The 14,051-nt window shown below is 41.9% G+C and overlaps 1 protein-coding gene across 1 annotated transcript in view; it reads left to right on the forward strand.

Annotated features, from left to right (window-relative positions):
- The window catches only part of FNDC3B (fibronectin type III domain containing 3B), a 185,220-nt gene that overhangs the window by 90,424 nt on the left and 80,745 nt on the right, over window positions 1-14,051 (forward strand). Inside the window, exons 4-6 of the mRNA XM_030954819.1 lie at window positions 970-1,046; window positions 8,420-8,663; window positions 9,583-9,867. Coding sequence (XP_030810679.1) covers window positions 970-1,046; window positions 8,420-8,663; window positions 9,583-9,867 — 606 coding nt within the window. The remainder of the gene's footprint in view (window positions 1-969; window positions 1,047-8,419; window positions 8,664-9,582; window positions 9,868-14,051) is intronic.

The following is a 14,051-nucleotide window of genomic DNA, read 5'->3' on the forward strand; positions in this document are numbered from 1 at the left end:
AGTCAAAGCTGAAATTCAGTTTGCAGTGACAAGGAGCAGGGTCCTGCTGAGCTCCTCTCAAGAGTTTGACCATGGGTGCAAATGGGCTAATTAACAGTCCAGTGTCAGATTTTAATATGCAATAAGGAAGGAATGAAATTAATTTTTTTTCTTTTCCAAGCAGTAAACTCTGATTGCAGACATCTGTTTGATGTTTGGGGGGGTCGTTTTACTGACTGCTCCTTGTGATGTTCCCAGAGTTAATGGGTGAATCAGTCAGCAGTTGAGAGAACTATTTCCATTTTATCTAGACACTTTTAGCTGTGAGGCTCCATTTCCAGAAGCACAGTGGTTATGGCACTTGCTTTGTTGTACTTGTACTCAGTGCCTCAAAATGGAACTTGCATGTTCAGGGCTGGATTTCAGAGTGGAAACCATAAGCTTCTTGCTTGTATAACCACATTCCAAGGTTAGTCTGAATAGCTGAGATAATGAATTTGGTCTTTGTGCATTCTTAAATAGATAGATAGTTTTTCACATATGTGACTTTTCTCTTTTTTTGCTACAATTGGACGCTTTCCTTGGGAGCTGCCTAATTCCAGGCTACACAGTTTCTGCTTTGTTCCCTGCTCCTATGTCTTTGACAAGAATAACTTAAACAGAGTTCAATATAGGAATTGTGGGCTGCTAAAGAACATATTGTGTTACTACTTAATGCTGTATAAGTTGATCAGTGGGTAATATAAAGTCTATGTTCTAGCTGTTTTATGATGAAAATATTATTTCAGCAGAATATATGGTAAAGTCATTGAACAATGATCTTATTCTCAGAATGATGGCACAAGGCATTTTCCATATACCAGAAATTAGTGGAGCTGCTCATTTTGTTATTGCAGGCTTCAAAAGTAAAGCTATTTTTAACCTTTTCTAAGCCATTATGCTATTTTTTTAACTGAAAAAACTGATATCTTATTACTCTCTTTCTGTTAGGACCAGCAGAGGTTCCCATGATGTCACCCAATGGATCCATTCCCCCTATTCATGTGCCTCCTGGTTATATCTCACAGGTATGCTTCTTGAAGAATTAAAACTTTTATTAACAAAATAACAACAATTTTTAAATGTAAAAGCAAAAGCATTGGTCCACATAGAGAAATCTACTTGGTTGAAGTTTATTTAGAAATTTTAATGAAAATGGTAATACACATCTTCATGCCTCGTGCGCTTGACTGATAGTACACTCACAATTGCACAAGTGACCATGGATGTGCACCTTCACACCCTGATATTTGGAGTAGATTTGGGGTTTGGGCACCTGCAAAAGCTCTGCACACAGGCTGAGCCTATAAATGCAGCTTGGATTGTTTGTGTGAGGGGGAGAAGTCCTTGGTGTTGGCCAATGCCTCAAGTTATTGTGTGACAGTCAGAAGGTGTAGGAGACCATGGAAGTGAGAGAAGGAGCCACTGTAGCTATAAAATATGCAGTTGATCCTCAGTATCTTCCCAGCAGAAATCCTGCAGCATACCAAGAACTGGGGGTTTTGGTGTGTTTTCAAGAATAAATGTGATTTTAACTATCTATTTATGGAAAAATGGAAGAGGTTTCGCAAAGCTGTTAGGTTTTGGAGCTCTTGAACAGCTACTGCTCTTCTGTGTAAATAACCCCAGATTACCAGTCTGTTCCTTCCATCTTCTGCAAAGCTTGGACTCTTTCTGAGGTAAGGAAAAAAAAACCAAAAAAACCCAAAAGATTGATGTAAGGCATAACAGCTGTGATCAATACAATAAATCAAATAATGTCACCATTTTCTTGAGACCTGGACCAAAAGCCTCCTTAAAAGTACACAAAGTATTTCAGATATCCTTGATGAATAGCATAAGAACTTTTGGTAGATATAGTTTGGCATCTTATTAAGCAGAAAATAGATGATATCCTGGAGTCTCTTCCCCTCCCCAGGAAACATGTGAGCTTGTGTAATTCTGAAAAATTGTGGATGGCGTCATGCTTAAATCCCACAAAATACTGCAATCACTCTGTGGTATTTTGACTTCTGAACAGAGTGAAAACATGCTTCAAGTAAGAGGGAATTCGTTAGCCAGCCTAGGAGAGAGGGCAGGATGTCAGGGTGGTCCTCCTGCTCCTCAGCCCTCCCAAGGGGAGTGGTTGGAGTTTTGAGACAGCATTTGCTGCTTAATGCTCCTCACGGGCTCACCTAATTCAATAGACTGGCTCATATCATGCAGAGGTTTATCTAAAGATTTATTCTTCCTTTGAAATAACTTTTAACACCTTTTTAATATTAAAATGTTTATACCTCTACACCTCTGTGCTGAGATAAATGGTTGGGTATAATTGGAATGCTTTCCAAACCAGAGGGGTGAAAGTTTTCCAGCTGTATCTCTGTCTGAGCCCAGTTCTTCTGTAAAGCTTTTTGTGGGGCACCATAATAATTCCACTGAAGAAGCCTTTAAGTAGTTTCTTAACCAGAAAAAAATCCAACCAAAAACCCTCTTCTGAAGCAGTTTTTCCAGGGAGCTGGAAATATGTTGTAAAGTTATAGGGGGAAACTCTGTATTCTGCACTTTTCTGCAGCGGAATGTGTGTTCTGTTCTGTGGTGAGTCTCTTGTCTTTCAGACTGCTTCAAATTAAACAGGAGTTGAAAGTCTGCAGTAATGAAACTAGCTCTTTGTTGTAATAAATGTCTCTGCCTTATTTGCTCTTGCTTTTTTCTATTGCTTCAGAGTTGAACCCAGTCTTTTATGACAAACAATTAGAACACAACTTAAATTTAACACATCAAGGGAAAGGCCATAAAGCAAATTAATGCACTCTAGGATATGAATCAAAATGCATTTGATTTTTTGGTTTGATTTGTCCTCAAAGTGTACATCTAAGAGTCAGGCAGACAGCAATGCCCCTGCAGAGAAGCAACAGTGCCTATTTAAAAAAGGCATGAAATCTTATTTCCATTTTGTTATGCCAAGCCTGTGTGAGCTGTGTTAGCCCTGAATATTACATGAGTTATCGAATGATTGCAACCCTGGATTAATGTGGTGCTTCATCACCTCTTTGGAAAAATTGGCAGCAGGATGTGAGCCCTGCAAGGTCAGCCCCACTGGAAGCAGCACAAACACAGACTCTCTTTCTAGACTTCAAGGACCACGTTAATAATTGTGACTAGAAGCTGGGTTTGTTGATGTTGAGGAGATGTTCCCAATGATGAGGCTTAGCCAGGGCAGGAAATGATCCAGGAAAATAATAGAAAACAAATACACACCACCAGTTCAAATCTTTGATGCTACAGTTTTGCTCTCAAAAGACCAGCTCTTGAAAGAGCCAGTATTTTGGATTATCTTTTCAGCAGACAAACCTCAGTGCACCTCTGGCAGATAGGAGCTATCAGATCAGGGTTCATGTCCCTGCAATTCTCTGTGGGCTAAGGGTTTGTTGAATATAGACCAGAGGAGAAGTTCTTTGCTGTGCTCCTGGTGGACAATATCTCTGCTGTAAAAGTTGGTTCTGGAAGGTGACGTAGCAGAGAAATCTGCATTAAATGTGTGTGATGTCGACTTTTTTGGCTTCAACTGTTAAGTGAGATTAAGGATTTGGAGGCTAAGGTGTTAAATCTGGGGGACATCCTCATGGGTTGTTGATCCTGCTTTTCAGTGTGTATTTGGGAGGAGAGGAGGAGGGTTTGAAGTGCTCTAATCAAGAGAACTAGAAAAATGAAAATATCAAAAAGCAGGATCATTAATGTGTTCGTTTAGTGCTACTGGCTGAGGACTGCTCTCTCTGAAATAAACCTGGAGCAATTCCTTTTGAAATTGAGAAGTTACTTGTCTGTAGTTGGACAAAAAATTTGGCATGAAACTCCACTTTTTGTTTTATTTACAGGTTTGTAAATAAAATAAATTACAATTTACAATATGAGCTCTCTGCCACAGATATTTTAAGACTAAAGGACAAATTTACTGGTTGGACCATGAGGTGCACGTGTTGAAGAGCCTCCTTTGGCCACGGGGTTTCTATGGTCTGAAGTTTTCCATTTGAGCCATGGTCCTGCAGTTCAATATTCCTGCACCAAGCACATGGCATTTGACAGAACTAAAGCATAACTTCTGGAAAGAGGAATGTCTTTAAATGACATTTAAAATGGTGGAAAAGTTCTTCCATCCTTGAAAATCAGGATTTTGGTCCTTGGCACACCCTGTCCCGTAAGAGAGGTGTTCTTCTCCAAAAGCATGTTTGGCTAGCATTAGGTTTTAGTGACAATCTCCTTGTTTTTGTGTGGCTTACTGCTCACAGAGCTGCCCTGGGTGTTCTGTAGACTGCAGCCAGTCCTTTAACAGGATGATCCTCATTAAAACTTCGAACAGAAGGAAGGTTGTGCAGATCTCATGTGGAGCAAGCCATGAAGTGATGATCCTTTTGTGTTTATGGGCACTGGTCCTGAAGAACTGTATCATTCTAGATTTGAATTACCCCAACGTGCTTTCCAGCATTCTAGATGTTTATCTGTCTATTTTCCACGTTGAAGGTATAGAGTTAATTTGGTGCTTGATTTAATACTGATGGATTCTAAAGATAGTGATGCAAACTTGCTACGACTGGCGTGAACTCGGATTGGCATCTTTAAGAAATTAAATGAATAAATAAAATGTTGACATCCAAGTGCCTCCTGGATGAGCTCATTCTGTACTGGTTTTGGGTACAGATTGATTTATGAATGGAGTTTCAAATTAGTTTATGAAATTTGTGAAGTATTGGTTGTGGTCCACCCAGTGGCCATGCTCCAGATGTCCTTGCCGAATCTAACATATTAAATTTAAGTTGAAATAGGGGTTGTTTGGGGTGTTTTTTGAAAGTAAGTGGAAATTACTTGCATATTACCATATAAACTCGTACAGTAAAGGTGTGTTACAGAATGAGGGTGGTTGTTTCTTTTACCGGATCTCACAAAATACAGATACAATTTACTTGTGCACAATTAACATGCCCTTTTCCTTAGAGTGTAATATTAAATGTCAGTGGAGAAAAAGGAGACAACGTGGAGCAGTGTGATGTACTTTGAATACGTGAATTATCTCTAGTTACTACAGTGATATCTGCACTGGAAAACAAATAACATTTAAAATGGCATTCCCCAAATGTGGCAACCAATGGGGGAGGCAGTTTTATTGTGTATGAGTAATGTTAACCCAGACTGCCCTGAAAGATCATCACCTACCTCATGTAGCAATTAAGCTCCCTAAAATATGGGAAAAAAACCCACACAGAACTATGCTATAATAGTATTGTTATTGAGGTGGCATGCCACTTACACCAGCAAGCACAAAAAATACCAGCAAAAAACAATTTACCTACTAACTGTCTGAAAAAAAACCCACAAAATAATGGAAGTTTATCTCTAGGTGCAAAATGAGCAGAGATATTTGTTTTCTCTAAATATAAAGAAGTGCTAAGATTAGTAATAGCAATTACTTTTAATATTCCCATTGCATCTAGAGACCTCAACAGGGATTAGGATTTTGTTGAGTCTTGGCACTGAAATAAGAGACAGTTTAGCAGTTTCCAGATGAATTTATGATCTCTGTGACAAATGGTTTTAAGCAGATACAAAGAATTGCAGATTTCTTCTTAAAACAGCAAAGTTGAACCTCTCTGCTAAGTTATGTTTTTTTCATTAATGGATTAAAACTGATTTTATCTATCTTTGATGAACTGAGCGTTGTCTCCCAGAATGGCACTACTACAATCTCCTCACTGCAGGTTTTACACATCCAGGGATATCTCCAGTCTTTATAGCTACCTGCTGCATATAACACATAAATCAGATTACCAGCTTTGATTTGTTAAGGACAGAATAGTGTATTTAAAGATTGTGTGTGCAGCTTCAGAAATGTACATGTGTATCAATAATTCCTAGTTTAGAGAGAAAGTGCCCTGTAGGATTGGGAAATAAAGTGGGTTTTGCAAGGTCCCCTGTGTTTTTGTGTTCATTTGCAATGTATGCACGTGGAATAACAAGAATGCTGTCAGTGTTCATGGCCTGGGAGGAAACAAATAAAAGATATTAGTGTCTTGGCTTTTCAACTGAAGTAATTTGGAAGGCTGGCTCATCCTTTGAGTTGGAATAGTTGGTGGTTGTAGGTTCCTCCCAGCTGAAATTTTCCATTCTATCCCCTCATCTCTGGCTTCTCTCAGTCCTGTTGATATTGTATAGCTTCATCTAGCAGGGTAATTTCATCAAAAAGGTCTTTGACAGGACTCTGAGCTTTCCTCCCTGCTTTATAGATGGTAGTTCAGGAAGCTGAATCCTAATAATTTAAAATATGGTTTACATTATGTGCTGCTCAGTGTACAAGCTTTCTGTCTAAATCTGTTCCTTAATATATTCATCTTTCAGCAGAGCACAAAAGGCACATGTAGCTGGTCTAGATGCAGAGATAAGAGCTTGGAGTTGGCTTTGAGACTTGGACTAGTTAAAGCCATGATGAAAACCTCTCACATCAGATGTAGGAACTTGCTCTCTCAATTAAGTTACAGCATAATCTGAGTCTGGAGTTAAATCCAGCATTTCTGTGCACAGTCCTTGATAAATACAAATATGTGCTAAATGTAAAGGATTTCCTTCTTTTCCACCTTTCTGAGTGCAGGTTTGAGACCTGGCAGCAGGATAAGAGATACTGTGGAGCAGAACCAGTAGCAGAGATAGGAAGCCTGAAAATGGAGCAGTTGAAAGGATGTGATAGTCTAAATCTCTGAGATTCAGCTGTCTTCTGAGGACTCTGTAAAGTCTTTGAAATTTAAAGCTGGCAGCTGACAAATTGCTTGTGGAAGTCGTAAATTCTGAGGGTAGAATCAAGTATGTTAAGCCAAACAATTACTATTTTGGTTACTCAGCAAGCAACACATTTTTACTGTGAAATGTTACAAGTGAATGAATTGACTTTATGTAGAAAATTGTCTTGTGTAGAGGCCAGCCAAGCCACAGAAATTGTGTGTGCATGGTCACATCCCATAGCTGAGAGGCATAAATGCACAGACCCTGAGGGCACCCATGGCCTGGGGCAGGAATTGGGTCAGCCACTCCTGGGTGGATTTTCCCCTGTGATACCTTGCTCAGCTGGTGCCTGGGGCAGGAGCTGCTGTTTGCTGGAGCAGTTTTCGTGCTCAGGGCTGTGGGCAGTGCCCCTGGGCAGGGCTGGTGCTGTGAGGTGCAGGGCACAAACAGCAACCTGCCTGTGCCATACCCTGCTCCAGGGTACAGATTTCTCTTTGTGGTTTAAAGACACTGGGATGTGATGGGAGCCGCTGGAGTGTGTGCAATCCACAGCAGAGTCTCTTCTGCTGGTGCTGTACAACCCCAGCTGATGGTGTGGGAATCAGCTGAGAGTGGCAGCCTCTTGCAGCAGGTGCCTCTGGTGCACGTTCACTTTGCTCATACCACATATTCATCACAGGTACTGCTCCATCTGTGTGCCATCAGTCAGTTTAGAGAAAATGGGGTTCTCAACAACCTGTTTGTTGTATGAAATTAAATGATGCTTCCTTCATGCTTTTCCACCTCGTCCATGCCAGCATCCACAGTCAAATGGTTCTTACGTGGTTCTATTTTTTAATTTAAGAAATGGCAGAAGTTTCTTGGATGAGCTTCAAGAAAAGCTTGGTTCCTAAGTCTGGATTGAAATTTGGCTGGTTGACTGTTCTCCAGAAATACAACTCTGGAAAAATTATAACCTGAAAAACATTTTTCAGCCTAAGCACATTTCCACCTTCCTACATCTGTTTTTACATGCTTTGCCTGTGGTGTTAGGGGCCAAGTTATGCATATCCCAGAGCTGATTTGTGTGGATGTATAGACCAGCTCTGTAACAGAAACAAGCCCCTGCCCTGTGATTTGTCCTGAGCAGCTACCTGTTATGAACAGAGCAGCTCCTTTGCAAATGTAGGCCAGCACAGCAGGTTCCTGCAGAGTGCATGTCTGTGTGCACACACACAGCCTCTCCACAGCAGCAGTGCCAGCTGCTTTCCAAAGTGTTACTAACTCCATTCTCAGGGCGCTGTCAAAATCCGTGGTAGAAATGTTATGGGCAGAATGTAAGGTCAGTCCCAAAGAGAATGCTTATTTTGGTGCTTTGTGTTCCTTTTTCAATTGTTTTCCTCCCTAAATGCAGGTTATTTATTCTGTCCCTTAACCCACATAGTTATCACTAGCAGCAGTACATCTCCCAGTGATTAGTAGGGATATCTGAGGCTCCAGGAAAAGCCACATCACCACCGCGGTCATTTCTGCTGATATTAATTTTAGAATTGTGTTTATTCCTGAAGCTAAAGCCCATGCCCAACTGTTTTGCAGTGGGAGGAGAAGCTGTAAACAGTGCTGTTTCAGAGGTGTGCCTGTTCAGATGCTGCCTAACGTGCTCCTTTCTCTGCAGGTGATAGAAGACAGCACGGGCGTCCGCAGGGTGGTGGTGACGCCGCAGTCGCCGGAGTGTTTCCCTCCCAGCTACCCCTCGGCCATCTCGCCCACCCATCACCTGCCCCCCTACCTGGCACACCATCCCCACTTCATCCACAACTCCCACACAGCCTTCTACCCTCCTGTCACTGGACCTGGGGACATGCCACCACAGTTTTTCCCACAGCATCATCTTCCCCCGACAATATATGGAGAGCAAGGTGAGCTGGGAGGAAGGGACTGGGAATGGCCTTTCGCACCTGTGTTCAGCAAGATGTAAGGGCTGGGGGAACCAAGAGTAGGAGTGAGGTGGAGAACTTAGAGAGTGGCTTCATTACATGGATGGAGCCTCCTTTAATATCCTGAGTGAGGGGCTTTAGCTGTGAGTATTCATTCTTAAAGACAAAGCTGTTTTGGGCATGATATTTTCAAGGTTCACACTCAAAGTGAAGCATGAAAAGGAAGATTGAATTATAGAAAAAATCAGGAAATACTGTGATCCCTGCAAGCTGACCTGCCTTAGGTTAAAAAAGTCATCCATGGAGGGGGAAGTGGGGATTGTATTTAATGAAGTGTATCCAAAGAATGTACATGATATTTATGATAATTCTCAAACTTTTTTTGAGATAGTTTTAATTCCCAAAGCTTCTGCTTCATGTTGCCCTTCTCTCCTTAGGCAGCACTGACATGATTGTCAAGTCTATTTATACTGGGAAGTTAAATTGCATGTAATCCAGGGTTGGCAGCTTGGAACCAGCACACCTCAGCTTGTTCTGTCTAGTCAGGCCCTGAGGAAGAAAATGCTAAATTGCTCTGAGCTTATGAAGGCTTTTTCAAAAAGATCAGTTCTGTCTGAATTTTTGCTTGTAATCTGTCCCTGAAACACAAAAACTGAAAAGTAAGGGAAAAACATGACCCTAATAGTGGTATTTTACACACTCATCCAAAGTAAAATTCTGTCATCAAAGGAGTGCAGTTAATACAAAACCATTGCAAAATAGAGGTTTTTTTAAAAAAACCTCCAGGAACAGCTGGAGTAATTTCATTTGGAGATAGCCAGAAATTTGGTTTTCTGGGAGAAAAAAACCCCTCCGTTGTTTTGTTGTTCTGAGTTAACGCGGGTGAACCGTTCCGTTTCAGAAATCATACCACTATATGGGATGTCCAGCTACATCACCAGGGAAGACCAGTACAGCAAACCACAGCACAAAAAACTCAAAGACAGGCAGATTGACCGCCAGAACCGCCTGAACAGCCCTCCCTCCTCCATCTACAAGAGCCATATAGGCAGCTGCACCACGGTGTACAATGGCTATGCCAAGAGCCACAACGGGGCCAGCAGCGGCGGCGGGGGAGCCCCGGCCCTGAAGAAACCGGAGCGCAGAGCAAGGAGCAGCCCAAAGTCAAATGAACAAGACCCACATGGTAAGAAAGGGGGCTTTATTTATTTATTATTAATTCCTTTTTTATTGCACCTTTCCGGCTTGTGACCTCCTCTGTGTGGATCCAGTGGCCGTGCCAAGAAACACTCCCACCCACGCGTTAATACGGTGTGAACTTAAATGCCAACGCTGGGCTTGCTGGGTTGTGTTTGTTTTGTAAGGTGAGCCCAGTGCCTCCCCATCTTTTGCGACTGCTCCCTTGGTAGATGCAGCATCGTTCTCTTTTTATCTGTTGGAAGCAGAAATGTGTTTCATGGGTGAGGTCTTGATTTTATTTTGCTTTTCGGAGAGGCATCTTGGCACTGCACAAAAATCTTCATGGACAATTGAGCTATAACCAAAATCTGACTACTAGGAACCACTATTGTGAATATCCTAGGTTAACCTGGTGAGGTTATTAGAAAGTTTAGAGGTGATGACTGAAAAACCAAGGGTTTTTTTAATGGGAAAATTCAGTGAAAGTAAGATTAGTTGAAAACAGAACTGAGAGGAAATTTCTTAATGTTAGCCATTGGAAATAGTGGTCAAATAAGTCTGGCTACTTTTGAAATAATTTTCTCCAGCATTTTCAGAGACTTTCCATTTAAAAATTTAAAACTTTAGATGAACAACCCAGTGCTCTAGTGTAATCAAATCTCATTTATCACAAGTCATTCTGCACGCAGCCAGTTCTACCTAAATTTAGTTTAGTAACTTGTTATAATCCCTTGTACCTACCTGCCTTTCTCCTCTCTGCTTGTCTCTTTGCTGACTGCTGCAGCAGCTTCCTGAACAAACTTTGATGCAGTAACCAAAGCAGCGTGGCCAGGATATTCATAATGTAGCACACTCTGAAATATCTTGAGTTAATTTGTGCATAAAACACGGATTTTCCATTATCTATCTCTAGTGTATATTTATATGCCTCTGTACTTTTACATGTGAGACGTAACTGAAAGAAATAGTTACAAAAATTAACTGTATCAATAGCCAAAGAGGGGGAAAAAATGCTGCTGGCATGGTAAGGAATGAGGATTTGCAGACGCGCTTCAGGGTCTTCAGAATGAGCAAGGAGCTGTATTTGGGAATGCTGTAATCCAAGAAAATGAATCACTGCGTTAGACTTTCTAGTTATTTCTTGCCAATCAGCTTATGCAAACTTTAGCATTCTTATTTATGTTTAGGTGTTTATTTGAGGTGGAATACATGGGGTGTTTGAGGCACGTGTGTGGAAGACCTGGAAAAAAGTATAGTCTTACAATATTGGTTCAGTGGGTACTGAGTCAGCCTGGCTGATCACTTCTGAAATAATCTAGAAATCATTTAAAAGCATCTTATCTAAGGGTTTCCTGCAACCCTAGTGTTTGTCTAATTCTTTGCTTTGCACTGGTCTGCTGTGCTGCAGCTGAAGAGCACGAGGGCTTTTAAAATGCCAAGAAAATCAGTGGAGTCAAGGCTACAGCACCTCCAACCCGGTCAGGCAGAGAGTGCCTCCAGACTGGGGACAGCAAGGGATGGAGTGCTCTCCCAGCTCTGGAAAAGCCCCTAACAGCAGGCTGTGCAAATAAGCATCCCTTGTCCCACCCTCCTGCCTTTTAAAATTAAGTTCTGCATCTGCACCCAGGAGTGGCAGCCCTGAGTTGCATCAGCTGCTCTGCAGCAAGCTCATGGCCGAAGAAGTAATGGCAGATTTTTTTTCATATTAAAAGGAAAAAAAAAAAGATATTGTGGGCTCAAATGTGAGGTTTTTGACATCAGTGTATTATTATAGTCATACATGTAAACTTGCATTCAGATTTCTGCAGAAAGGTCACAGAGGTTTCTTAAAGGCTCTCATGAAGCAGCTCCCTAAAAGAAAATAAGTTCCCACTTGATATTTACAAGGTTCTAATAATATCTGTCACTTTATATTTCCTTCTCTGTTTCTTCTTTAATTATTTGGGGATTTATTGATGAATACCTGACTAACATGGCCACACAGGTAATTAAGGTGAGAGTTAACAGCAGTCTGGGCACAGTTGTTAATTTGATTTATGCTAAGATGGCAGATTTTAGAATAGCCAGAAAAAATGAATGTGTCAGAAACAACAAGTTGCAAAGGGGTTTAAACTTACAGGTTTTGTGGATGTATATCTGTTGAGCCTGCTAATAGTTAAAACTTGATGGTGCTGTGTGGCTGCTTCCAACATTGCAGAATGGCCTGGAAAGCCTATTTTTAGATACATAAATATATAAAAATATGTATATACATGTATAAAATTTGTGGATAAATCTTTATTTAGAAAACCACTTAACCAAAAAACTCTTTAGGAGGGGAGTAGGAATGTATGAATTTGCAGTAAAACTTGGAGTAAGGTGGAGGAGAGCTGGAGCTGAGGGCTTTGTTTGCGTGGATTTTTGAGTTGGGATTGTGATGTGCTTGATGGCCTGTGATTTCCTAGCTGGCTGTGGGGTGTGTGTGCTCCTGCAGTGGAGCTGGCTTCTTTGGGGTGTTTGGATGATGGAGCAGTGCTGGGATCCAGCTGCTGGCAAGGGAGGGGGCTTTAGGAGCCCCAGACACAGCTGGAGCAGGCGCTTGCACAGGCTCAGCTCTGGCTGCTGCAGAGAGCAGCCTGTGTCAGTACACAGTGCTGCAGCCTGACAGTGATTGCTGTCCTTAGGGATTGGGCTGGATGAAACAAAATTTGGGAGCTGCCTGAGTGCTGGAAGTGTGGGTGGGAGCTCCCCAGGGCCACCTCTAGCTGCAGTCCCAGCTGCTGCTGGGCTGATGCTCAGAGAGGCAATTGGAGTGTCTGCTTTAATCAGCAGGGAGAGATGATCCCACACAGGGGATCTGTGACAGGGAAATGGGAGTTTCTGTTCTTGGATCTGCTGCCCCTGTGCTTAAGGTGATGCTTGTCCTGCTCCTTGCTTTTTGGCAGTGATTTCTCTGAGGGGTGTGTTCCTCCTTCCTTAGCACACCCACTCTGCTGGGGCTGGGGTTATTGCAGAGCTGCAGGAACAAAAAAGGGGCTGGAACGCCTTCCTTATCAACACAGAGTGAGAGGGTTGAGCCTGGGGAAGGGGGAAGACCTTAGACCCCCTAAAGAGGTTACAGGAGAGCTGGAGAGGGGCTTTTCACAAGGGCATGGAGTGACAGACAGGGCAAAGGGCTTTAAACTGAAAGAGGGCAGAGTGAGATGGGATACTGGGAAGGAATTCTTCCCTGTGAGGGTGGTGAGGCCCTGGCACAGGGTGCCCAGAGAAGCTGAGCCTGCCCCATCCCTGGGAGTGTCCAAGGCCAGGCTGGATGGGGTTGGGAGCAGCCTGGGATAGTGGAAGGTGTCCCTGCCCACGGCAGGAGATGGACCAAGAGCATCTTTAAGGTCCATCCCAAACCATTCTGGGATCGTGTGAATTATATTGAAGAAAATGTCCAGCATACAATGCAAAGGCAACTCACCCTTTTCCCTGAAAAATCACAGTATGTGTGATATTTAACACAAAAATTAAGAAAAAAACTTTTTTCCATACAAATCTATTCTCCCATGGAAAATTCTGCCATATATCAATAACTTCCAGCTTCCTTCCAATATTAAAAGAAGAAAGGGTTCCCCAAAAATCTGCTTCACCACTGATTGAAGAAATGGGTTTATAGATCATCAATTCTGAATGTGATCAGTACTGAAATTAAGTAAATTACTCTGGATTATTGTTAAATTATTGTTCAGTCACCTCTACAGTTGTGGATCCAGCCCATGCACCTTTGCCCTCTGTACAGCATGATGGTACATTAAAAATTAGCTGGTGCTTCTAAAATGCACCCTTATCCCAGGGTGGTTCTGTAACAGCAGCATCCTCTTTTTACTAGGAAATGTATGGTTTCAGATTGGGGATATAAGTGCAATTCTGACCTTTTCCATTGACTGCATCATGCTGTGTTGGGTGGTGCACTTGTAAATAAAGATTTCTAGTTATGTTGGGAATAGACTGTTTTAAGGCAAAAAAAGAGAAGAAACTGATTGCTTATAATTGACTGAAAATTAAGCAATTTCTCTGAGTGTTTCTGGTAGCATGATGGGTTGTGTTTTGTACAGGTAGAAGGCTTGGAGGTATGATACTGGGATTCTGATTTAAAATCCATGTTGGAGCTTTTCCACAGAGCTGTTTCAAAAACTGAATGGGACAGGAGGGAGCAGGGTTGGGTTT

Source organism: Camarhynchus parvulus, chromosome 9 (assembly GCF_901933205.1).
Source record: "Camarhynchus parvulus chromosome 9, STF_HiC, whole genome shotgun sequence".
Classification (NCBI taxonomy): Eukaryota; Metazoa; Chordata; class Aves; order Passeriformes; family Thraupidae; genus Camarhynchus; species Camarhynchus parvulus.